At 43.8% G+C, this 27,353-nt stretch overlaps 1 protein-coding gene across 8 annotated transcripts in view; it reads left to right on the top strand.

The window, feature by feature from the left end:
* The first annotated feature begins 1,449 nt into the window (after positions 1–1,449).
* LOC147459261 (small RNA 2'-O-methyltransferase-like) overlaps positions 1,450–27,353 on the top strand; it is a 33,659-nt gene continuing 7,755 nt past the window's right edge. Inside the window, exons 1-6 of one of the 8 annotated variants that reach the window (XM_086510551.1) lie at positions 1,450–1,600; positions 2,488–2,809; positions 2,978–3,082; positions 22,425–22,876; positions 23,015–23,269; positions 23,443–24,224. In XM_086510551.1, the coding sequence (XP_086366677.1) occupies positions 2,552–2,809; positions 2,978–3,082; positions 22,425–22,876; positions 23,015–23,269; positions 23,443–24,224 (1,852 nt within the window). In that variant the 5' untranslated portion in view covers positions 1,450–1,600; positions 2,488–2,551. The other 7 variants (XM_086510556.1, XM_086510553.1, XM_086510552.1 and 4 more) reach the window with 7 other exon arrangements.

Here is a 27,353-nt window from a genome sequence, read left to right as displayed (position 1 = left end):
CATCTCGTCTCGTTCCTTGCTTGAGTCCATGACCTCCTCCCACACACTCCCGCAACTCATCCAACCCACCTATCACGCATCCGTGCAAAGATAGCGACTTTAAGTATATTAAAAACCTACCCCTTATGAACGCATAGATCGGACAGCCTAAAGCCCCTCGCCGTACATCCTTCGAGTGACACCTCGTGTCACTTATGAAAACGGGAAAGGGGGGGGGGGGGGGGGGGGGGGGGGGTGTGTTTAGCACTTGGGAAGTTGGGAGTAGCCATGGATCCAAAGAAGATTTACAAAGGACAAACAAGAAAGCACTCAAGTGTTGCAAGGTCCAAAGTAGGGTAAAGGGATGGAAAGCTAAAAGGTAAAGATGACCTGCTACATGCCCATTGCCCATGCAAAATGGAGGGGTAACTTGGTAAGACTCAGGAGTCAACACAGGACAGACTCTGTCATGAGGGTGTAGGTTGTAGTACTAGAGGATGTGTGTGCTACAAAGAGGCAGTGTCTTTGGGGCCAACATAGTTCATAGTGATGGTACACCTTACAAGAGAGCAGGACTGCTCAGATTTTGATTAGCCTATATTCCCCTTACATAATACTGAGATGAAAAATCCTTTTGTACTTTTCTGAAAGCGCCTGCAAAGACTAGAGGTTGCCCAGGTGCCCTCTTCCCTCTCATTATAAAAATAGCCAAATGTGTAGTTTAACCTCACTTTTACATCAATAACCACACCCTTGTTCTTTATTAAGCCCAATATTTTATTAAATTTCGTAGTGTATGTTTTTCCCTTTCTTTAGCAAAAGGATAAACATTGGTTTAACATTCCATTAAGAGCTGCAATCTTCCGCAACGGTGTCATAGCCAAGTAGTGGGTTCGACTCGGGTTGGCAGGTTGTAGCCTAGTGGTAAAGTGTTCGTGCCGATTAACGTGGATGAGCGTAAAGATCCGGGCTCGATTCTCTTCTCTGAAGCTTTGGTTTCATCTTTATGAGAGCACAACTTCCAAAAAAGTGATTTGCTACCCACAATGGGTCGAAATCAACGTTTTTTGGAAACTCCTTTGAAAATCTATAATGGAAAATATAAAAATCTCTAAGTTTTCTCACTTTCATATCAAATATTTAGAGGTGAATTCCAATTTTTTTTGGTTGGATTACACTAAAATCTAGGTGTTTTTTAAAACAAACTAGTATAGCCGGCGGCTTCGCGGCCTCTCTCTCTCTCTCTCCGCGTCACTGTGCTCCCGGAGCTGCAAGCCACACCTGGCGATTGAAGCAAGTTATGACGCTTGGCGGGAATTCGCTCCCCCTTTATCCTTAGTATAGATAAGTACATTCGAACAATTGTTTTAAAATTTTAATCGGTTAACAACATGTTTCTTAGTAGAAATGAATAAACTTTTCCTTTTGGGCTTATTGAAATTCCCTTCAAAAAAGTGCGCCCATTGTCGCTTACGCATACATAGACAGTGCGCGCGCGCGCGCATACACATCCCCTCTCTCTCTCTCTCTCTCTCTCTCTCTCTCTCTGTGGGCAATAGCCCATTTGCACAGATTACATGTACATACATGATACCTCTTTCTCGCGTGCCTTCCAAGTCAGGTACTGTCTCTACACCTTTGGTCTTATTCGTGCTTTCTTTGTGTCGTTGGAGCTTCCGCTTCCCCACCCTCTATTACGAAACAACAAAGGCATGCTATTTTTTCTCTGTCTGCTATACCTTCTTCCCTACCACCTGCAATGCCGTGCACGTCCAGCTTGTTCTAGGTATTTTAATCTGGTGCCTAAGAAAAGTTTGAACCGTTTTCAAGTGAAAGCAGCAGGGGACCCATTACTTATTTCTATTGCAATTTCAAGAACTCTTCTCAAACTTTGCCCTTTCAGTTTAGAAGCGAGCAGGGATACGAGCTTCCCTGCTGTGGCTCATTACTTACTTGTAACTGACAATGCAGGAAAAAAGAAAGATGGGAAGTTAATACCGGCAAGCTCATATAGTGTATGCATTGGCATTTATGTGATTTGAATGTCTATGAAGCCATGTGGGATTTTCCTTCTGAACACTCCACGTGTGTCTTGGTCATTGCTTAGCATTTTCTGAACTACATTATAGAAGTTGTTTTCTTCAGTTTCAAACTGACAGTAATAATTCCTATCCATAGCATTTTGGTGCAGGCTATGGAGTTTTTTAAGCCCGTCTGGTTATGTACTGTAGACGTGTATCAAGACTTTATGTACCTCAACAATATTAATAGTTTAAAATCATTCTATGAATGTAGATGTTGTGTGTGACACTTCCAACGATTCTGTTGTCATGTATAGTGCATATGATTGACATGGGAACAGAGGTTGCTTTGGTTGTTTTTGAGAGATCATTCGAAGATGGACCCAACTACTGCATAGCATAAAAGGAACACGACAATATTATAATGCTTGTGAATTAAATGATTGACAGAGCCTGTTGCGAGCTTTTAATGCTTTGGCAATGCTAGGTAGATTGCCCACGGAAGGTGGTGGATGAAGTGATTTGGTCGAAGAAACATTTTGGTGTATAGAATGTCCAGTCCCAAAGCCACTTTGCACATGCTCTATGTTCATTCAGAGCAACAGCCAAGATATGAGACGGTTTCAGTGCTAGCAGAGAAAGAGTCGCCCAATAATTCATCGACAGCTTTTCTTGTCAAGCCTCTTTCATTACAGCTGGGTGGGTTTAGATGCACTCTTTTTGTACCAAATTGTTTGCCAGTCGTCTCAGAGGTTTTTCCCAAGAAGAAAGAAGCTGAACAGGATGCAGCAAAGAAAGCTCTTGAACAGGTCCATTATCTAGACTTTGTTGGCAAGGAAGAGTAGGCCTCTTTTTTATGCTTGCTACATAGACCTGGGTAGGGAAAGGCCAAAAGAAATGCCTTTTTTCTGATAAGATAAGCTTTCAGGTGCTATACACCTAGATTTTGTGGTGAATCTGTTTTATTTTCGAGGCAGATGGGGAAGTCCTTCACGTTGGACGATTCAGCTTCGAAGATTTCTACCCCTGAAGAGAAAATGACAGCTCTCGCAGATCGTATTGGAGCAATCTTCTCTGAGAAGGTACTTTTTAGTTGATAACAGAGATCATCTCTGCAATGTCTCGACTACTGCTTTTATTGATGGTTGGATATTTACCCAACTCATTTTATAGGGGTTTCCTGGATATCATAAGTAAGCATCTAGAAGTGCTGTTTCCAGTTTCACTGTCAAGTACATTTTGAAAGGTCAAAGTAGGCTTTAGGAAACTTCTAGAAAGGCCCTGGGTTGAGAGGAAGTCACACTGAAAAGACTACTTGTACCCAAGTTGGTACTACTCAACCAGTATGCATGACAGCTATATCTGGCAGTGTCAGAGCAATATTGCAAGTGCTATGATGCTCTTTTCTTTTCGGTGTGCTTCTGTCTGTAGTGCCTTTTGTTCTGCCGACGTCTTTGCACGCATGGTCTGGGTGAGTGAGTGTGTGGGGGGTTGTGGGAAGGAATATGTGATGGTCGTGTTTGCTGGTTTTTGCTCTTCTTGTCTTGGTTGCTTTTTGGGTTTGGATTCAATTCGTCTTGCCGTCATGGAGTGAAGGGTCTTCTTCACAGTTGTATTCTCTTCACTCTTCCCTACATGCCTATGCAGACGTCGAGAAAGGAAACATTTTAGCTATTTATCCTGCATTTTTCTTGTTCCTTTTTTGGCTTCAAGTGCCTGCTTTTTTTTTTTGCAGACATGGAGAGAGGAGTTGTCTTGATACCTATACTTCTCGCTAGTTTTTTTCTCTATGGAGTTCTAGAGAGAGATGTGCTATACACACCTCCTTAGATTTATCTTTAGATGTTGATGCATTTCAGTTGGTTGCTTTGATCCCATGGTCCCACGGTCAAGTGACCTCATCGATAGCCAGATGCATGCCTTTGTGGCTCTTAGTTGACTTTTGAGGTGTAACTTTATGGTGCATCAGTTGACATTTTTGCTAAGATTTGCACATTGTCACATGGAATGTTTCTGGTTTGCATGACACCAGTGTTAGTGGTCCGAGGTAGAATTTGCTCAGATGAGATTTAGGCAACTCATGTAGAGGGTGATGTGGATTCCTTGTGCAAGAGCACAAGTAGTGCATTGACAGCTATTGCTGATGTGAGAAGTGTATTGCTTGGTGCTTCTCATATAGTTTGGGAGACTGTTGCTAGTGACCATCACTTCGTGGGAGGTGTATGTATATTTGTGGGATTGTGTCCGTGACATTGTTTGCACGATCATGGCACTCTGGTTTCAGGCAAAGCATATGGCTTTCTTTGCGGAGGTTGCATCCAGGGCGCCTAGGTCTCTCCCTCCTTCTTTTTGGGCGCTCCCCTGCACCTGCTATTATGGGGAGAAAAGCACTCACTCTCCTTCTATCTTTGGTGCCTTTGGAACCTATAAAAACAACAGGGGTGTCCCAAGTTCCATTAGTCAAGCGAGCGCTACTGCAAGAAGGTTTTGCGGGGATGGAGTTGCAAGTGATCGTGACAGGTGTGTGTATGGAGTGCTTGGAGTGAAAGGTATTGGTTGTGCGTAAGATCTACGCTTCTTTGCCATTGTGTTTGTGCTTTTTGCAGGTACTCCATCTGGGAGGAGGAGCAAAGAGGCTTTGGCCTACGTTCGGGGATACTCGAAACGGAATTTAGGACAATTTGCAGAGATTTGATGCTTTGAGTACAAATCGGAAGGAATCAAGATTGAGAGCTAGTCTCTCAGTTTTTGCACGGGGAAGAAACGACCATCGAGCCTGAGATCTAGAATGGAGGGGGTTTACTCAGGTTCTTGTGCTTGTAAAAAGATTCTCCCCATAATAAAGATTCTCTGAAGGCGAGCGAGGGATCAACCCATCTTTTGGTCCCCAATATTGTGTCGATCTGCTCGTCTCGCTTTTTTGGTCAAATTCTATTTTATTTCCATTGATATATTGCTCGTGTGCACTCCCGTTTGTGATAGTGGTATCGGAGCTCGACCACCTCTCCTTCTTTGCAGGAGGAAGATTTTGAGAAGGAACGGGAAGAAGCACTATGAGTCAAGGGAGAATCATTGAAGAAGAACTTCAGCAAGGATAAGTTCAACTCGCAGATTTGCAGTAGTTTCTGATGTTACCTGTTGTCCAAAAGGTTTTGGACGGACTCTAGAAATTGCAAGGAATAGATGCCGATGGGCGTCAAGAAATATTGCGGGTGGTAACAACCCGCAGGAGGAAAACGTGGAAAGAGGTGTTGTAGTGCACAAGGGATCCCCAGATCGAAACAAATGGTCTACAAAGAGCAAAGGCTAGGAAGACGAATTCTCTCCGTTGAACGAAACTAAATATTTTTCTATCTCTTCACTATCTCACTCTCTTGACTATACTACCTCTACTTCTAAGTTCTCAAACAATATTTATTTCCTCTTCCAAGAGGAGAACGCCTACTGCTTCTTTACATAACATTGAAGAGAATCCCAAGTTCAAAAAGGACAAACAACAATCATCACCACAAGGTGTGGGTTTTTAAATCTGATGACAAGGACGTCAAGCTCGATAGTTACACAAAACGGAGAGAGATTTCCAATGCATTGTCTTTTATGAGGCAATTTGAAGTTCTTTATTATAAACAAAAATTTCACCGAAAAGTCCAAGTTGCTTCTTGTTGGGATGTAACTCAAGGAGACAACAAGCAATTGGTGGTTGGCAAAGATTTTGGAAGGTACTCAAGCCAAAACATGGACTCAGTTCAAAGCTGAATTTTATGAACAATTTCTTCTGTTGGACTTTGAGGACATTCGGTAGGAATGGGACTGGTGTCGGGGTGTGTGACACATCCGCACCACCACAAGTGAGAACCCCCTCTACTTTGGAAGCCTACATACTTGACATCATTGATTAGGTCATTAGATGTCCTCTTCCAACTCTATAAAAGAAGCCTAAAGCTACACACTTTGTATCCTCTCATTAGCCATCATTTGCACCTACTTTGTATCCACCATTTGCATGTAGCATTTGCTTTTAATCCAATAATAGGTACTTTAGCCTATCAAAGGGCAGCTTGTTGTTGTGTGCCCAATTTGAAAGGGATCTTCTTCTTGGTTAGGTCATGGAGTGGTCTTGCTAGCAGCAGCAGCAGCTACATGAGCAAAGCCTTGGATAAACCTCCGATAAAATGAACACAGTCCCAAAAAGCTACATTAGCAAAGCCTCGGATAAACCTCCGATCATATGAACACAATCCCAAAAAGCTACATACATCGTGTACAGTGGTGGGAGTTGGTAGTCTTGTACAACCTTGATCTTTGCTGAATCCATACTCACTTGATTATGAGAGACTATATGGCCTAAGTAGTGTATCTCCATGAGAAAGAACTTGCTTTTCTTTGCATTGATATGCAACTCATGCTTTCGTAATTCCTAAAACACTATATCCAAGTGCTTCTGGTGTTCCTCTTCTAACTTAGAGAAGATTAGTATGTCATCAAAGAATACTCCTGTAAAGGCTTAGCATGGACTAGAGATACGATTCATCATTCGATTGAATATGGTAGGAGCATTGTTTTAGTCGAAAAGCATCACCAAAATTCATAAAGTCCAAAATTGATGCAAAAAGCAGTCTTGTGGACATCTCTAGGGGCGATGCGTATTTGATGATACCCACTCTAAATCTATGCGACTAAAGATGCTTGCACCCTGTAACTTATCAAGATTATTATCTGAGGAATCAGAAAGCAATTCTTGATGGTCATCTTATTTAGAGATCTGTAGTCAATGCACATTCGAAATGTGCCATCTTTCTTCTGCCAAGTAAAACTAGATAGCGGTAAGGTAAAGTACTTGGGCATACTAGACCTTTCTCTAGAAGCTCGTTGACTTGCTTCAAAGTTTCCTCTTGCTCAGCAAGACTTACTGTGTAGGGGGGATTGGTTAGGAGGAGAGCTGCTTGGTATGAGATCAATGCAATGATCTTTTGGATAATCCAGAGGTAGCTTATTAGAAAGATTTTCAGTGAAACAATCGTTGTACCTGTCAATAAATTGACAACGTTTAATTGCAAGACTCAAGAGCAAACTCTCTTTAGACTTATCCTTTCAAGTAAGAAGAAACGCACTTCTTTATTTCCTTTTTGATGGAGATATGGCTTACAATAAAGAATAGCCAATCCCCGACATTAGAAGAACTTTTAACTGTCTTGCCCTCATGTTCAAAGGTCAGGGACTTCTCCACATAATGGGCTGGTTGGATGTGAAAGTGCCATGGCATACCCAAGATGATATCACATCTTGGGTATGGATTGGAAGTGCAAATACATACTTAGGATGATATCACATCTCTTGATGGGTGCCATAAAAAATGATTCACAGTCCCTGTACTCGCTTATCCGAAGATTAAGCTGTCCTTGCACAGGAGTTGCATTGGAATTTGGTGGTCAACCCCTCAAATGCCGATCCAGATATGACCATAGTGTCTAGTTGAGAAGGTGTGAGGCTCAAGCGTTTTGCAATATCAAGTGAGATAACATTGTCCGTTGATCCTAGGTCATAGAGGATCTATACTAGGGTGTAGGATCAAAAAGATGTGCACCTCCCCTAGAGAATTGTAAGCAACTAGGTGGTAGGTCAAATCAAAGTACAAATGGGGCTTTTGTCAAAGGTGAAGTCCTATTGCAAATCTTCGAAAGTTTGTGTTAAGCTTTGTTGTCGGTGTCAGCTGCAAAGTGTTGTTGTTGTTGATGCTCCTCCCCTTCAAATGTTCGTCAAAAATCGTAGATGCCGATGTGGCATGGCATGTGTAACAAATTTTGTGCAAATGTGTGAGGATGGTCTTACCCCATGTTCGGTAATGTTTGATCCTTGTACAAAAATTGTCATCTCTGTGAAGCTGATTGTGATTGTTTGTTGTATCCAATGCAAGTGAAAATGTGGAAATAGCCTTGTGCTAGTGACAATCTTAGAATTGGATAATTCATACACATCATTGAGATTGGGGAAATGATCTTGGCAATGCATATTTCTCCCTATAAACTCCCCTTTGACGCTGAGGAACTCTTCAGAGCATGTTGCATGGGAATGCTTACTAAAACCAAAAGAATTTTTGAGCCCTCTATAGCCATTGGAATGGCCGCCAAAGCAGTATAAGGGCACCAAGGTGAGAGAATCCTCCCTTGTTTGAGCTTCGGCTCACTGCAGTTGTGGGAACCCAAGGCTGTAACTTTGAAATTTTAGGGCACTAGTGCTTTAGCACTAAAGATCGTGGGAACCGGGGTTGGCAGTAGCGGGTTTGTTGGCCAGCGGTTGAGCGTCGATGGCGAGCTACGTCCATTAGTGCCATGAGAAGCTCAGACTGCGAGCAACAAGTATATGCCATGAGCGACAGTAGCCTTGAATAGCATACATGCAGAGATCAGCAACGCTTGAGAGCCATTGATTGGTGAATAGGGCGCTCATTTGCAGGTCAAGATGAGTACGAGCCTCAAGGTGGCAAAGCAATCGGGCAGGCTGGGCACAGGAAGAAGCTATGGCAATGGGGCAAACAATGCGGTTGTAAAGGTGGCTGGAGATGGTGCAATTGGCATTCGTGACGTCGCAATGCTGAGACAGACAAGCTTAAGGTTTGATAAACCCCCTGTTGACCTCCTACCACAAGCTAAAGAGAATTGATGTGGTTGAGGTGAATTATTCTCGCCTGCAAACCTCGGCAAAAGGATAGCTTGAGCTCGAGACCTTTGGGTCAAACGACCTTAAAAATTGTGAGCTAGCACGTGAGCTTTGGCGAGGTTCTTCACCGAGAACGTGCCCAATGACTAGAGCATTTAGCGTAGAGGACAATGCTAATCTAAACGGTTATGCATGAGATCCTTCATACGGTTGGAAGTAAGAACATGGCTCTAGACGCACTGTCTCGACGGCCGAGGGTGAATGCAGTTATTTTTGTATATCACTTAGAACTAGAATCACTTTTGTATATCACTTAGAACTGGAATCACTTCTTGACTTGTATCCGAATGACCCAGACTTCTCTATTTGGAGAAAGTTACAAAATGGAGAGAATGAATACCCCTATTCAATTACCACCAGGCAGTTTGTGTGGCGGCACCATTGAGAAAGAGAAACATGGATGAAGCGCATGCTTCGCCATATGAAGGTAATGGGGGTATTCTCCCTACGGCATTGCCTTGTTTAATGACCTTGGTATGAAGTTAAATTTTTCTTTTGCATATCATCCTCAAATGGATGGGCAGAGTGAGATTTTCAATTCCACAGTATTGGATATGTTGAAAACTTATGTGTCACGGACAGACAGGTCGACTGGGAAAAGTATTTGCCTCTTGTTGAGTATTGTATAACAATACCATTCATTTGTCTACTAGGAAACCTTTTGAGATTCTTTATGGTAAGCCTTTGCTTCCTCCCGATCCTTTCAACTAAGAATAAGATATTTGCAGCAGATGAGTTTGTCCGAGATATGGACACTGCCTATGTGTAAGTAAAGAGAGCAATATAAAGCTCCTAGGAAAAACATAAGAAAGCTGTAGACGAGCATAGAAGGAATTTGGATTTATCAGTCGGTCAATTGTTCTTACTCAAGTTTGAGAAGACGAGACTAAAGAAACAAGCGTCTCATAAGGGGAAAACTTTCCAACCCTTATTATGGGCCGTTTAAGGTAATTGACCAAGTGAACGATGTGACATTCCGGTTACAGCTATAGCCTAATTGGAGGATCCATAATGCTTTCTATGTTAGTTTACGCTGGCCATATGTGGGACTGCCTCCAACGTCCAAGTCTATTGCTAAGGGATCCCATGAGGTTGAGGAAACAAAAGAGATACTCCAACCAAAGCAGATTATTTATCATCAAGAGTGACCACTCTGAGTCTAGAAAGATTACTTCGAAGTATTTGGTAAAATTCAAGAATTATTCCAATTTGGATGCTCAATGGATAACCAAGCAAAAACTAGCACCTTATCCCAAGATTCTCGAAGGACATGTACAAGCACTATAGTTCAGTACAATTGTTTAGAAGCTAGAGGGATATTGCTAAATTGACTATTTTCTTATTTCTTTTGAGTAATTTCTATTTAATGAAATTAGGATATCTAAATATGTGCACTTCAACTATTAGGCTCGGAAGTGTATATCTACAAGAATTGATAAAAGCCATCAAGAATGGACATCTTTGATGTATCATATGGTGGGTGACATTAAGCATCGCGAAGTAGTTGTTCTCTAAGTTTGGTAGGAGAGATCGGGTAAAAAATATCCATGATGCGTCAGAGGATGGGGGACTAGAGCATTAGATAGGAAAAATTTTGCTGGTCTGAGGAGGAAATTCGAACTCGGTAAGAATTATGTCACAAATGGGTGACGTGGCAATAGACCCCAGACACACACACACACACACACACACACACACACACACACACACTCTCTCTCTCTCTCTCTCTCTCTCTCTCTCTCTGTTGAGAACATCCCGGAAAAAGCGGCGCAATCTGCGTTGACAGGCTCGCTTGGCATTGTGTACGGATTTCCTTGGATTTACGTTGGCTGAATTCACTGGCAGCTTTTGGGCCTATTTCTTTAATTGGAGAAGCTTTTAAATTACAGCTTTTGGGGCATTCCTTGTACCTATAAAATAGCGGGCAGGGCCTCACTTCTAAGAGCATGTGGACGCAGAGTCTGAGAGTGAGCACCTACCCACTCTCTTGTACTTTGAACACAGATTAATACTAAAAGAAATACCGAAAGGGGCGCCAGTGTTTGGGGCCAATATCTCTAGGCACGGAACTACGCGGCCGTGTTGATCTAATTGTGAATTGTGAAATGTTTTGAAGTGAATCTTTTTTGTGTCGCGGTAGAATCTTGACTTGGGGTGTCCAAGTTTGTTACAATGGTATCAGAGCGCGGCCGATTTCTCTTCTACTGGGAAATCCGATCCTTTTCTCGCGACACTTGTGGATTCCAACAGAAATTAGTCGGCTTCTGTTGCATCTGCAAGTGTGGGAGGAGATCACAGAGAAGATTCTCATGAGCAATCAGAAGAGTACGGCCCACCTCGGCCTACTTAGTCTGAGATTGAAGAGATGGAACGTCGACAATTGGGTGACGAAGCAACAGAACAGATGATTAAAATTGTGAAGAATCCAAAATTTGCAAAATTTTTGACTCAACAATCCCGCGCAGAAGTGCACACCCAATGGCAGAAGGCCACAGATCCACCCATCAAACTGGCACCCAAGAAGCCTCCTTCTCCGAGGATGTTTACAGAGCAAGAATTACAAGGGGTGGTTCAGACACAGATCAACCGGCTTTTGGACGCAAACAATAAAGCCAAAAAGCATAAGAAAGGAGCTGACTTCCCGGGTTATTTGGGTCGTCAATCTGCCTTTGCATCGGCAAGAAAGCAGAAGAAGCGTAACGATTTGAAGGACTACCCAATTCTTCTTCTTCTTCTTCTTCTTCTTGTGGCAGATCTTCTAGCTCTTCTGACTAGAGCAAAGAAGACAGAAAAGGGAAAAAGCGAAGCATAAAGCAAAGCTTCGGAAAGGGCAAGAAAAAAGCAACGAAGCCTAAATTTTGCCCAGCTTCTGACTACAGAGGACTCATCGTGAGACAGTTCGGACTCCGACGATTACATGTTTTATGCAAAGAAGAAGCTTTTTTATAAAGCCAACCAATATGACTTCTATCACGGGGACGTGGCAGCTGTTAACTATGTCACGAGGACGTGGCAACTGCTAACCTTAGTTGTTGGTTTCTTTCCAATGATTTTTGTTTTATTTTTGAAACCCTCTTTTTGAAGTAGCAAACGGTCGGATATTGTATGACCAATGTGAACGGTAGTTTCAGCCGCAGACGGGAAGTGGTCGGCACTGGAATTCGTATAGTAAGAGGATGTCTAGGTTCAGAGCAAGATCATATAGGTCCCCTCGTCGCACTTAGCAAGTTGGTGCATACTAGGAAGTGAACTCAATAAAGGCACAAAGTCAAGGTGGGACTACCAACAGAAAGTATCCGACAGTTGGGCCACATTGCACTTTTGGATGCGGTCCCAATGAGGATAGATGGTTAGAAGACCAGTGGAAGCCCAACGGAAGCATCTCCTAAAAATTAGGGAATTGCTATTTTGGGCCGTGAAATGTGTTCGCGTCATTACCTCCGATATGACTAGGGGAACACTCTGCCGTGAAGTCAACCGAGCAACCAATCAAGAGATTTTTAGGCGGCAAACCCGAAACGGAAAAAATGCTTGTAAATGCGCCAAGTGGCACATTTCTGTGCACTTGCCTCACAAAGGAAGAGGTAGCGTTGAAACTTAAGCTGGGAGAGGCCTCATTATGCAAACTATCACAGGTTAAGAGCTATGGAGTGCTTTCTTTCCCTCTCATGTACAGTGTGGTGCTAGGAGTGACGCCCTGCACGCTACACATTGCTTTCTCTCTCCCCTACGTGCAGTTATGTGATACCCCACAAGAGGGCTCTTCATTTGACTGATGTACAACTGTGTGGGTTCATGCTTTTGTGCTGAGGCAAGAGTAGGAACAGGGGTAGCTAGCTGCTGCTACTCAAAGCAGGCACCGGTGAGGGTCATAACCTCACCGTGCAGGTGCAAATTCAACGTTGTGTATGCGTAGAAAATTGACTGTTTGTCAGCCATACAGACGCTAGAACCCTTGGGAATCGTGTCCCACTGACAGAGGACAGCTAGGGGACTGTTTGGGGCTGAAAACAGGGCAAAAACCAGTAAATACAGCGAGCTGAATTTACTGTTTCTGGGCTGGAATCAGAGGGTATACGCCAGTGGAAGTGAGTTCTAGCAAGGGAATTGGTTTTGCGCAAGTTTTGGGACTGTTATGTTGTCGAAATTTGGCCAAATCTAGAGGGATACAAGTAAAGGATTTTGAGGACTCTACTTTGTAATTTACCCTCTCAAAGAATAAAGAAATACCGAAAGGGGCGCCAATTTTGGGGCCTACAGGTTGTCGGCGTCTGCTCGGAGCATTCTAGCTTCCGAACCGTCTGTGTGCTTAAGTGTTAATTCCCGTCACAGGTTTCCTTTGCACGTTCTCTGTGTGTGTGTCTAAAGTAAAGAATTTCAGGTGAAAGCCAATGCCCACCGCCACACGGGCCGGTTTCAAGGTTCCATTGCCAGGATATCAATCACTTTTTCCTCAAAGAGTGAGCCTCGGTTGTTTTGGGTAAAGACAAAGTAGAAGAACGCGGGATTACACTATGGCGGACAAAGGGAAGGGCATTATGGAAGAGGGTTCCTCTTCGAAGAACAAGCAGGAAATTCCTATGGTCTTCGAAATTTGCGAGAGTTCACGGCCACGTCAGATTGTACCTCCCGAGTCCTGTTAATGTGAATGTCCCTCCAGTAGTACAGGGCTTTATGATCGGGCAACTTGAGGATGATGCGTTCAAGATTCAGTTAGTTGCCGCGATGAATGTCTTTTCGTAACCGGTGCAGAATCCAAGGTTTATGGAGTTCTTGCAAGCGCCACCAATGCAACAGCAAGATAGGCAACCTACACTGTGTACGGAGCTTGTTGAGGCTCAAACCCAAGTACTTAATGCGACTCAGCAGGAAAGGGAACACTCGCATGTTGCGGAGTCAATTGCTGCAAAACAGGTTCCTCCTGTGCTTGAACAGGTGGCTAGAGCGCCCATTCCACAGGTTATGCCAATTCAGCCCGCCACCTTTCAGAGCCCGCATGCTGTCTTGAATGGACAGGGAACTGGATACCAGGCTATGCACCCAGTTTTTCCACCACCCACGGTACATCCTGGGTATTTCGGGGGTGGATCAGTGTTCCAAAGTATGGCTGGTTATGCGCTTGGAAGTCAGCCGTACATGCCAGGAACAGTGTTTGGGGGTATGCAAGGCATCATGCCAAAACCCATGTATGGTAGTATCGGCATGCAACAAGATTTTCAGTGCAACCAGGGCCAGCTTGGGATGCCACAGGGTCACTTTGGCATGGCTGGTTTTTCTGGACAGCAGCCAGATATCGCACCCTTGACGCAAAATGTGAATGGCCAAGAGTGCCGATCATGCCTACTATAGTGCCCATGTTGGAGACTATTCTGTATGACAACTTGGGGGCACTGGAGAAGCCGAAAGCTTACAAAGAAGGTGGTGCAGCTGTAAAGTTCAGTACTTTCAGTGGCTTTGAGGATAAGCAAAGGCTCTTACCTTCCTCCAGCAGTTTGATACAGTTATGCAAGAGGGAATTTTACAGAGGCCTCGAAAGTCAGGAAAGCTACCACTTTCTTAAAGGACAATGCGCTTACATGGTGGATGACATTGTTAATTCAAGGACAAGCACCCACCACTTGGGTTTACTTCAAGCAAATGTTTGCATCTGCTTGGCTGTCAAATGAATTTGAAGCCGACGTCATGACAGATTGGCACCAGCTTACTTCGGCTACATGCAAGAGCTTGCTGAAGTACAATCGGAGGTTTTGTAAAGCGTTACTTTCAGTGACCTCCTACAGATTTGTGCCATTGACATAGCAGATAGAGAAGTACTATTGTGAGCTGCCTAAAGGGCTTCGCGATTACTGTACCAAGAACAGGGTGGCTACTCTCACTCAGCTAATGGAAGTGGTTTCCAAGCAACGAGAAAGGAGGGCAGCAAAAGAAAAATTCAGCAAATAAGCCCTTTGTGAAAACGGCTCCTGATGCGTCATAGGGGTCAGAAAAGGCCACCAAAGACAAGGATTCAGCCGGGACTTCTGGAGTGCAGGCAAAGAAACAGAAAAGGAAGCCTTTTGTGCGCAAGTCTCTCGAGGAAAAGAAGGTCCTAATGGCTAAAAATAAATGCTTTATATGCGAGCAACCTGGTCACTTTGCTACCAATTGTCCACAAAGGAAAAGACCAGCTGACTCAGATGATAAAGAAGACCAAAAAGGCAAGAAGCCTAAACCCACTGCAGGTTTGGTGCCAGACATGGTGGGTGATAGGCCCAATACAGATGCCAGTGAGTTATGCAGGACATGGGGTAAAGTTAGGGATCAGACGACACTCATCTTCTTTGATCCAGGTGCCAAAGCCAACTTTATCTCACCAGAGTTAGCTATGAAGCTGGGCATCAAAGTTGAAGAGATGGGGTACACAACATAGGCAGGGTCGGCATGTCCTGGCTACTCAGAGTGTGTTACTCCCATCATTGGAAAGTTGCGTCTGCATATTGAGTCGTATGTGGACACAAAAGAGTTCTACATCATGCCGTTGGAAGGATGTGATGCCTTGTTGGGGATCCCGTGGATGTTCCGAGTGCATGGAGTCTTGGATGCCTACAACAAAAAGATCACTATACAGCATAGGGGCTAAACTCACATCTTGGATGTAAAGCTAAAACGAGTCAATCCCTATTGTATCTGCTTCTGCTATCACTTCTGTAATGAAGAATTATCTTTCTGTGCACACTGCACTTGATTTTTGCACGTGATGTCTTAGATAGTGATCAATCAAATTTATTTGTGTTAGATAAAGAAAGGTCAGCATTTTTGCAAAAGTTTAGTGACTGGTTTTTGATTCATTACCGTCGCAATTGCCGCTAGAGAGACCTGAGGACCATCAGATAGATTTGGTGCTAGGGTCTAGCCCACCAAATAGACTTCCCTACAGGGTTAGCGTGGCGCAGCAGAAAGAGATTATGGGCCAAGTTGAGGAGTTATTAGAGAAGGGGCTGATTCCACCTAGTTCTTCACCCTTTTACTCCCCAGTGCTCCTAGTGCAGAAGAAGGATGGCTCATGGCGCATGTGTATTGATTGTGCGTTGAATAAGAATACCATCAAGAATAGGTTTTCTATTCCTCGAATTGATGATATTCTCGATTGTTTAGAGGGTGCTGCAATTTTCAGGAGGATAGACCTGAAGAGTGGGTACCATCAGATTCGTATAAGGCCAGAAGATGTGCACAAGACTGCGTTTAGAACGACATTTGGTCTTTATGAGTTTCTAGTGATGCCGTTTGGGCTAACAAATGCTCCTGGCACGTTCAACAGAATGAAGGACCGCATTTTCCGCTCGCATCAACAGTTGGTTTGGACGTTCTTCGATGACATGATAGTGTATTCGAAGAATGAAAAGGAGCATAGGCGTCACTTGACCATTGTGTTCGAAGAGCTGCGCAGTCCCAGGCTACTTGTCAATCCTAAAAAAAGTGAATTTTTCTTGGAAGAGATCCACTTTCTTGGCCACATAGTCTCAAAGGATGGTGTCAGAATGGATCCCGCAAAGGTCGAAGCTATTAAGACATGGCCAGACCTAAGGACTGTGCACGATGTCAGAAGCTTCTTCGGATTGTGTTCCTACTATAGAAGGCTGCATCTTTCTTCAAGGGAATTGCTTGAACATGGTGGTCCACTATTTTACTGAGAAAGGAAGCTCCGATTAAATGGTTGAAATTGAAAAGGCTTTTTATTTCTTCTTGGCTAACTCGGGAGTATGAACGAGATATACGAAATGCTTGGAATCATCTTCGGATGACCAAGGGAGATTCTCTGGACACTTATTGCGAGAGATTTTGGAGCTGTTTTCTATCAGCCTCTTCATTTAAGAAGGTCTCGTTTAAAGAACAGAGAGCGGTTTTGTTGCGGACTTCCTACGGAGATCCGAGACTACTGCTTGGAACAAAAGTCAAATTCTATTCAAGAATTGATGGGTCATGCGAAACGGGGTTTTGCCATACATTCAGGCAATGTGACTTACCCCACTGAGTGACTCAGAGAACTTCTAATAATGAAAGTAGAAAGAGAGAGAGTTCCCAAGAAAAGAAAGACAAGGATTCACGACCTCGGCTCACTCTTCGAGAGAGGGCCAACTACATCAAAGAGGGGAAGTGTTTCGGATGCGGGGAACATGGGCACGACTCCGTGAAGTGCCCTAAAAAGTCACAACAAGGACAGAATGAAGACATGCCAAAGAGTTCGAGAGCAAATGAGGAACGTGGCAGAAAAGGCAAGATGAAAGCAGGACAGGGCACGTGCCTGTGGCGAAGTTCCTCGACGAAGTTGTACCTCGGTATTTGGGTGCTCTGCATAGGCGGATGGGGAGATAATGCTCCCCTTCCTATGCTGTTATTTTGAATCCGATCCCTTTCGAGGGAAATGACATAATTCTCCCCAAGCGAAGCGAGATGAGCTACAAGAGCGCCCAAGTGCCATTCCCCCCGGGGGGGTCAACTTCACTTAAAAGGGGTTGGGAGGTGCAAACGGGAGACATCATCAACCTCAACGGACGCCACCTGTGAGTCGACGCCCTTCCAAGTGTGTATGGCATTTAGCCGATTAGTACACGAGGTGTAAGGATTCTAGTTGCTAATCCTTTATTAATTACTTAAACTCATGATTAAGACTTAAGAAACTGGAACTGTACTCAGAAACAAGACTCAGAAGACTCTGTGTTGATTGATTGAATGTGTGATACAAGGGCTCCTTATAAAGGAGACAAAGAGACACAAATGAAAAGACACGTCTCCTGGTGAAGAGACATGAGTTTAGACGTAAAGACACATCCTTTCGGCGAAGAGCTGCAACCATTGGGCGAAGAGTCGCACCCGTAGAGCGAAGGGGTGTGGCAGTCGTCGAAGGAGTGTGGCTTTTGGCAAAGAGACACATCTATTGGGAGAAGGGGTGTGACCATCCAAGCGTAGGGGTCCTCCTTGGCATGGCACTTTGCGTATCTGCAACTAGGAGTGGATGTAATACTGTCAACATAGTCACAATCGTGACACGAGGGACTTGGACTCTGCTTTTGCCAAGGTCCCAGAGGCTTTAGCAAAATCTCAGGAAGGACACAAGAAGGCAGCAGATTGACACCGTCGCGATTTGTAATTAAATGAAAACGATTGGGTGCTACGCTTTGAGAAGGCACGCTTGAGAAAGAAAAAGGAAAGGAGCGCCTTTTTCCAAAGCTTAGCATGAGATACTATGGACCTTTCCAGATAAAAGAAAAGATAAATGATGTCTCCTTTAGATTGAAGCTGCCCGATACTTGGAGAATTCACAATGCTTTTCATGTGAGTCTCTTGAAGCCTTTTAAAGGTGATGTGCCCGATGATGGGGAGGCAGATGAGCAACCCGAAATGGAAGAAGGCGTGGAGATACTTGTTCGAGAACAGATATTGGCACATAAAGATAGAAAGATTAACGGTAAAGTGATTAGGCGGTTCTTGGTTAAATTCAAGAACTATCGTGCATTGGATGCGAAGTGGATGGAGGAGGAGAGGGCCTAGCAGATACTCCTTAGATTGTGGAACTTTACCTTGAAGCATTCGGTTTAGCATAGTCTACTCCGATAGAACCCCGATTTCAGCATGGGCGGATCTAGTGTAGCGGTTTGCACAAGAGGGGAGTCACTCCGCTCCTTTATCAATGGATTGCCCCGATTTTTGATATAGTCACTGATGTCCCTTTGGGTCTTAGGGATATTGCTGACCTGAGAGTATTATGTTGTATGACTTTATGAACTGGAATTCTCAAAAATGAAAATGATACCGATTGATTTGTACTTGACTTGTTTGAGTGTAGGAACTGATAGACGAAATGACTGCATCATTTCGGTCTCATAAATATCTATAGACATGATTGCAATATGGATTAGTTAATCAGGCATCTGTGAGGTCTCGACTAGATCTAGATGCGATTGCTAAATAGGTTGCCGATTAATCATGGTCTGAGATTTGGAATGATTTTGAATGTGATTTGTCATTTGATGTCCTGTGATGTGAAGTGATGTGACTGTCAATTGTTACATGTGCTAGATGTGTTGTGCCTAGTGCGTCATTACTAACAGTCATTGTCTGCTAAGACAAATTATGGCCTCTTTCTGTTTTGCAGGCGTAATCGAGGGCGATTACACTGCTTTCAAGAGGGGGGTATGTCACAAATGGGTGACGTGGTAGCAGACCCCAGACACACGCGCACGCGCACGCACACGCGCGCACACACATTGTTGAGAACAACTCGGAAAAAGCGGCGCAATCTGCGCTGATAGGCTGATGTGGCATTGCGTATAGATTTCCCTGGATTTTACGTTGGTTGAATTCACTGGCAGCTTTTGGGCCTATTGCTTTAATTGGAGAAGCTTTTAAATTATAGCTTTTGGGGCTCTGCTTTTGGGGCATCCCTTGTATCTATAAAATAGTGGGTAGGGCCTCACTTCTGCGAGCATCTGGACGCAGAGTCTGAGAGTGAGCACCTACCTACTCTCTCGTACTTTGAACACACATTAATACAAAAAGAAATACCGAAAGGGGCGCCAATCTTTAGGGCCAATATCCCTAGGCACGGAACTACCCTGGGTGTGTCGACCTAATTGTGAATTGTGGACTGTTTTGAAGTGAATCTTTGCTGTGTCGTGGTAGAATCTTGACTTGGGTGTCCAAGTTTGTTACAAACTATGCATAAAGATGCAAGCATGTTTTGAGAAGCTTTGGATAGAAGTAGGATGTTTTTGAGCACTTTTTAGGAAAGTAGATGCTTTTCCGCGAGGAAATATATGTTTGCATTGCATCTGTGCATGAGGTTGCATCCAAGGACGCCTGGGGAGTGCTGTATAGTATCAATTTTCAATCGACAAGTTTTTATTGAGATTTTGAGTAGGTTCACGCTTATTTTGATAAGTTGCCGGCTCCCCACTTAATAAGTGGGCACTCACTTATCAAAAGAAAGCAAACTCAAAAGGAGGCGCCCCCAATTAAGCTGAAAACAACAAATTGACAGTAATCTCTCTCTGTGTGTCTCTCTCTCTCTCTCTCTCTCTCTCTCTCTCTCTCTCTCTCTCTCTCTTCCCCCCCCCCCCCTTTGGTCGTCCCCCTTCACCTGCTATTACGGGGAGAAAAGCACTGCCTCTCTTGCTATCTTTGCGAGCCTCTCGAACCTAAGAAAGCAACAAGGGCGTCCCCACTTCCATCAATCAAGCCAACACTATTGGAAGAAGGTTTGCCGGGACGGAGTTGCAAGTGATCTTGACAAGTTGGTGTACGGAAGTTGTTTTTCTTCCGAAAATTCCTATTTCAAAATCGTTCGTTCATAAAGTTATAAAACAAAAATACTTTCAGCTCATCGATATCTTTTTCAATTTTCTATCCAGTATCTATTCTGGAGCGAGTATCTCCTCGCCGAGTTCTATTTTAGTTTGTCGGTCGTTTTCATTCTTGTGCCTTTTTGGGTCACCGCGTGGATATTTGTCCTTGTTCCCCACAATCAAAACACTTACCCATTTTGAGGTATTTGTCTTTCTGTTCTCTGTCAATCGGGGACGCGTATCTTGGTTTCCTCTTCTTTTGTCATCACTTGTCGAAGTTAAATTTGTTGGATAAGTCAAGTTTCTTGAATGCATAACAAACCCTTGCTTAGCATGTCCCATCAACTGTTGTATGGACTAAGATTTTTGTAACAAGCAGTAATCTCGTATCTCTTTGGGCAGTCCACAACAAAATCGCTCGATTGGTTGCTTGAAAATGTTCTTAAAGGATGAAGCAGGTAGAAAAACATCCCAAAATCTCTCGCAATAAGTATCCAAACTATCTTCCTTGGCCATCCGAATATGATTCCAGGTGATAATCACATCACGTTCGTACTCTTGAGTGAGCCACGAAGAAATAAAAAGTCTCTTGAACTTTAGCCACGTTGTCGGTGCTTCTTTTCATAAGAGAAAAGTGCACCACCATGTTCGTGCATTTCCTTTCAAGTAGGATGTTGCCCTTCTAATCTTTGAGTGCTTTGAATAGCGCCCTCTAGAAAAAGCCATGTCAAACTGTTGAATTAAATTGAGAGCTTGTGTGCATCCCGAAAATTTGACAGGTATCAAATTTTATTGCTTGTTCCTTTCTTGAATTCTTTGGTCTTCTTGCTCTTATCTTTGAGAAAGTCGTATTGATTGGCTCTATAAAAGTGCTTCCTCTTTGAATAAAACATCTGGTCGTCAGAGTCTGAGCTCTCAAAAGAGGATGAATCCTCCTTAGAGCTGTCAGAAAATTTCCGAGATCTACGGTGGGATCTGCTTTTCTTGGCCTTCTTCTTGTTCTTTCCATGTCTTTGATTCTTCTGTCGTTTCTTGCCCTTTTTGTCCTCATCATTGGAATCAAAAGAGGAGCTGTCAGGACAAATTGGACACACCCTTGAAGCGTACAGGCTTCTTGGCTTTTCGTGCATTTGCAAACAAAGACCGTCGACCTAAATAACTGAGGTAATTTGTTCCCTTGTTGCGTCTCGTTGGAGGCTTCATGGTCTTCAATATTTGGTTGACTAGTCGTTCGATCACATCATCAAGTTCATCTTCAGTGTACATCCGTGGGGTAGGGCTTCAATGCGGACTTTAATGGTGAATGGATGGCCGTACGCCATCAAGAATGCATATCATCAATCGGGTGTCGGGTCAAAAAAAATTGCATACTAAGGATCCTTTGAATACTATAGCATCCGCTTGGCACATGCATCAACCTACTGTTGACGTTGCATCTCCATTCGTTCATACTCCGTAGGCTGTGGAGGCCCGTACTCTTGTTCCAACTGCCCATTTGAATTTCCAGTACTTTCACCCGATCCGGAATTGTCAAATGGATTCGTTTGATTCTTGCCAGATTCATCGTTTGAATCCATGTGTAATCTGGGGTTCTTTATGGCTTTTACCTTGTAAGACAGAGCGATGAAGACGGGAGCGTACTTGATGCGTGATGAAGTAAGGGTGGGAGTGGCTAATAAGTCCGGGGTCAGGACACAAAGATTCTTTAATAGAATTTCCAGTAAACTTTTGGAGGATCGGTACATCTACAAACCGTACGACCCAAGAAATAAGGGTGCTTGGAAAATAATAAATATGCCACATCACCATAATAAATAGGCACCTGGCATAACTATGCCACGACAACTAGATGTTCTAAAGGTGAGAACTTGCATATGGCCAAGCATCACCACACAAAAAGCCCTCCTAATTTTCTCTTGGCAGATAATGAAGCCACCATTGGATAGGAGGTGAAAGTCTGACATGTATGCATGTGTATATAAAGTCTGACATGTACGCATGTGTGTATATGTATGTATGTGTATTTATGTATGTATGTGTGTGTGTGTGTGTGTGTTAATGTTTGTGTGTAGGAGAATCAATAAAAACGTGTACTCAATATACCTGTTTGGGAGGGTAATGTACAATATGCCCACTTAGTACGAAGTTTATTTCCTAACCACCTATGGTACAAATGCTTTCTATCTATCCTATATTCTTTTTGTAATAATGATACTGTATAATGAATTGCTTAGTACTAGGCATCATTATGAAAGAGTGTCCCATGCAGATATTTGTATTGGTGTGTGCTCATGCGTGTGGGGGGAAATATATTGCTACCTAGTCCTAAACCCGAATTGAAGTTAGAAAAATTCTATATAATCTGGGATCTTGCTGACGTACACAGGTCATAATGAGCTGTCAGCCTATGAAAGAACATTTTAAAGCAGCAATGAAAAGGCAGGATGGAAGAATTGGGGCAGTGTCAGCAGCTGTATTAGCTGTGTTGGATAACCGGATCAGCTCGCTGTGCAGGTCCTTACATGCATCTTCAGACTGTGATCCTTTATTTGCAGTGGCTATGGTAAGGGAAGCTGCAAAAAGGTGCCCTTTGGTCTGCTGTGAGGATGGTTACCTGATTAAAAGAAAAGTGGCACTCTCGCCGCAATTTCAAGAGGAGTTCCTTGCCTCAGAGTCTCAAAGAGAGGCCTATTCCAAATTTGAGGCTGTTTACATACCTTCTTCCGAAGATTTGATGGTTAGGAGCATAGAAATTGAGATTGAACCTCAAGACTACTATATGGATATCTTAGCTAGAAAGCTTGGCACTAGAGAGGGGTCTGGCATTATGATGTCAAGGTAATTGTTATGCTCTAGCAATTGCTCATTTAATTGAAATTCTAGCTGCCGTTGTTCAAGAAACCAACATTATCATGCCCTATTGCAATGTGGTGTTCTTTCAAGCACAGAGTGGTTTACTGTTGAAACTGTTTGCAGGACTGTCCCTAAGGCTCCTCATGATACTCGGCTTTACTGTGCCATTCCAGACATGCGTATTCATCCGGACGCTTTTGAGGAGGCACTTGTTGGAGTTAAGTTATCTGGGGAAGATGGACTACAATGGAATAGAAGAGCAAGCGATCTCTTAGGATACTCAATTTATGGTGATGCGATTCTGGCCAGTGTGGGCTCTACTTGGAAATCAGAAGGAAAGCTTGCTTTTGCTGATTTGTCGGTATCATTCTATTTTAGGTGCGACTGGAGTTTGTTGCTCTTTGCGTTTTCCTTTTTTCAGGTGTTATAACTAGGAATGTGCTCCATTTTTTCTCATCTTGTGGATTACGTGAATTTAATCCTCTACAGTTAAGTTTTCCTCACTTTCTTGAAAAGGTAGCATAAGCTATAAGGGTGTTGTTCTTTTACAGGCTGCTACTAGGTAGGACTCCAGAAGGAAGTTACAAGCTTTCAAGAGATGCCATCTTGGTATCAAAGCTGCCTTGTTCCTTTTCCAGCCGAGCTCAATGGCGAGGAGCATTACCTCGCTCTCTGTTGATGGACTTTTGTCATCAACAGCGGCTAGCAGATCCTGAATTTTCCTTTTTCTCTACGAAGGATTCAGACAATACCCGATCTATTGAAACTGAGAAAGGATCCAGTAACTCTTACAAATGTGGGACAAGGATTGTCTATGAGGGCCAAGCCATGGACTTTGAGTCAGAGCATCACTACAGGAATCGTAATGATGCTGTACAGAGTGCAGCTCTTCAGGCATTGCTTCATTTAACAAGCCAAGTTTCTATTTTCCCCAAAAATTCCTGCTTAATTGACCTAGTAGAGCCTACATATGTGGATGACAAAAGAGGCTTGTCAACAAGTGTTCCTTCCAATGGAACTAACAGATCAGAACATCAGGGCTTCACATGTTCAAATAGAACTCAGGATGACTCTAACAGAATCATTGCTGCCGGATCTATGGCTTGCATTTCTTGCAACATTTGGCTTCTTGGCTGCGGCCTTAATGTGAAAGTAGAAGAACATGAAGAATTTGACTTTGAACTAGGAATTGGCGGAATCATCCCAGAGTTGGAAAATATGGTATTGGGTATGCAAGCTGGTGAATGTGCACAGCTCATCTTACCAGTACCCTGTCATGAGAGCGTCCTTGCAACGCATGAAGCTGTACACGGAGTTGAGAAGTCCAGCATTGGTAAACATCCACTATTGTTCTTATCACTGCTACGTGTGTGTGTGTGTGTGTGTGTGTGAGAGAGAGAGAGAGAGAGAGAGAGAGAGAGAGAGAGAGAGAGAGAGAGAGAGAGAGAGAGAGAGAGAGAGCTTGTTTGAATTCAATACATTGTCGATACTCCACCCTCTACACCTTCGTACTGAAGCATGCCAGAGAATGAGCCCTTAGCTCATTTTTAAAGGCAGTTACATGAAAAGCTTTAAAACTCAAAAGCATCCGACTTAAAAAGCACAAGTGTCAAAAGCTATTAGCGCGTTTTGCGAAAATCTGTACAACTGCCCCGTCAACATGTCCGCGTGAATTGCAGGCGTCCTTACAGTTGCCATGTCAACATGTCGACGCAAAATCCGGGATTTTGTACAGGTTGCCACATCATCAGTTTTTGCGCTTGTCCTTGTGGGATCCGCTTCTAGGTCCTTGGGCCCCATCGAATAGGGTCCCATAAGTTGGTACAAACTTCTTTTGCTGCTTCTTAGGGTTTAGGCCTCTCAACCGGGGTCTGCAGGTTGCCTCCGCCCTTCAATGGCTTGACAGGTCAGCAATTTGTGACTCTCCAGCAATCTGCTAGCTTTGGGCACTATATCGAAGGCTTTGCGGAAATCCACAAAGCAACAATAGAGCCGTCTCCCACGTGATCTCCCCTCCTCAATAATGGCTCTGAGTGTCAGAATATGAGCAAGAGTAGAGAAACCTCTCGTGAAACTCGCCTCTCGTGCAAGTCGTACACCCTCTCTTTGCCCATCTACTTAACTGCTACTCAAGGATGGATGCGTACAACCGTCCCAATGTGTGTCCAATCATGATAGTGCGGTAGTTCCCAAGCTCCATAGGATCCCTTGATTTGTAGATAGGTACGATAGTGGACTAACTTTTAAGTATCGAGGGTGCTGAGCAACAACACAGTGTAGAGTAGACACAGAGACAGAGATAGACAGGTAGACAGTGACAGACACAACCTATCCTTGTTTATAGAAAGGTAGTGAGAGAGGGTGGCAGTGGAAGAGACAGACAGACCTCCGTAGGAGAGATTACCGGACCAAGATTGAGAGGAGGTATTGGAGCAGTTGGATAGAGAGATAGAGGAGGACCAACAGTCGATGGCAATTCAGGAGCATGCTATACATGGTGACTCCTTCAGGACGAGGGAGGTTGTGTATGATTTCTTAGAGGAGCAGACAATGGTTGAGGCCAATTACTTTATGAATATCAAAAAAATTGCAGATTTGTGTGAGAGTCAGTTTGGAGAGGCCTTAGGGAAGTTGATTTGGTTAGAGAGATGTGCACCTTGGTACTTCCCTTGGCTTTTGAGGTGGATAGCAAGTGGGTCCCCCCTGCCTCTCTTACAGTTTAATTGTGCCATAGATCTGCATCCTTTTTTGGAGTTCATCATCAGGATATGTTAGAATGGATGCAGATGATTTTGGAGGCACGACCTAGGGGTTTCCGAGTCCCTTGGCTTTTGTGAGCTGCTACAGGAGGTTCTTAAATTGGACGCTTTATATCATTCAGATAAACAACACTGGACTTGGTGGTTTTCGCTACCTGAGGTGGACAGAGCTTTGGGCAGATGGTGTAAACTTCATCACTATCCAATAATTACATTCACTACCTGGTTAAAGTATCTTTATCCCTAGATGTTTCTTGTATTGTTAGGGGATTTTCCCCCATGATCCCATTGTACATCCGTGAGGGTTTTCCCATATATGGTCGGATGGGTGATTTTTATGTAATGCAAAGGGTCAAGCCCCGCTTTGAGAGAGAGAGAGAAATGAAATGAAATGATATATTAACGTCTGCAAAAGGCCAAAATGACCTATGAGACCAACCGATTACAATGATGAGTCTAGTACCAAGTCTGGGTACAAACAAAGAAAACTACAAACAAGGAAACTGATAGGAGTGCTACCGACTCCTATGGGTGGCTGGTAGGCTGATCAATGGTATCATGCCATAAAGGTACAAAGTGAGGATAAATGTCACCATGATACAATATAACAGTAGCATGAAGCCTATCCTGATCGACACTTTGGGTGTCGTGCTAGAATCTTGTGGATCCTCTGCCGCAATCTCCGCCGATGCTGCGTGGCTCCCCTCCTCATCAGTCGCGGTCGTCTTGATCTCCCTAACTCTATAGCTCGATCAATGAGAGTACCGCTGGTGTGTGTATGGGTGGGAACCGAGCTCTGTGATGGTGGTGTTCCCTCTGCCTCTGTGGTACTCAGACTGAAGAAATCTGAGATGCGTCTTTGGGACTGTCTCTGTCTTTGCCCACTCAATAGAGCGTCTCTGTGTCTCTGTATCTCAAGTAGGAATAATCCGAGACATCTTTGATCCTGATATCTCATGACTCTATCTAGCGAGTCAAAACCATCTCTGAATAAACAATGAAAGCGTCCCCGTATCTCATGGTAGACTGTGCAGCGACATATGTAGTGAAACTCTGTCTCTGGCTCTGCATGGCATAACTGACATATCCTACCGTCTGTTGGTATGCCTCTGAATCTACATGTCTCAATCCCAAGCTGGTGTGAAGATGTGCGAATCTGGCCTATAGCACATCGTAACCCATGAGATAGATGTGTGTCCATGTAACTGGGCCGTGTGACAAATCCGTCTGTCGTGAGTTGGAGAAGATGCTCTCTATAGAAAACCCTCTTCGTACCCAACTCCCGTGCTGGCTCTATCCATGTCCTCTTGCTATCAAGCTGGATAAGATCCTGCCGAATGAGTCTAGAGAGAGAGAGAGAGAGAGAGAGAGAGAGAGAGAGAGAGAGAGAGAGACCCAAACCTACCTCCGGAGGAGAAGTTACCACACCAAAATCAAGAGGAGGTACTAGGGCAGCTGGATAGAGGGATAGAGAAGGACAAGTAGTCGATGGCAGTTTAGAGGCAGCTTGAGTTGCCCCAAGATAGGCCAATCTAGCAAACTTTGGATCTCTTGCAGTTTCAGTTAGAGGTGCCTCTCACAGTAGGCTTTGTGTAGGGGGAGCAGGAGAGTGAGTCTTCACAGTTTGTAGAAGATTTTGAATATTCAACAGGCTTCGTCTAACCGGCTTATACAACGTAGAGGGGGGTACTACTTCAATTACC

Source organism: Adiantum capillus-veneris, chromosome 4, assembly GCF_014529385.1.
Source record: "Adiantum capillus-veneris isolate H3 chromosome 4, ASM1452938v2, whole genome shotgun sequence".
Lineage (NCBI taxonomy): Eukaryota > Viridiplantae > Streptophyta > Polypodiopsida > Polypodiales > Pteridaceae > Adiantum > Adiantum capillus-veneris.
Note: the sequence above shows the minus strand (reverse complement) of the source record. Positions and strands in the feature narration are given on the sequence as shown.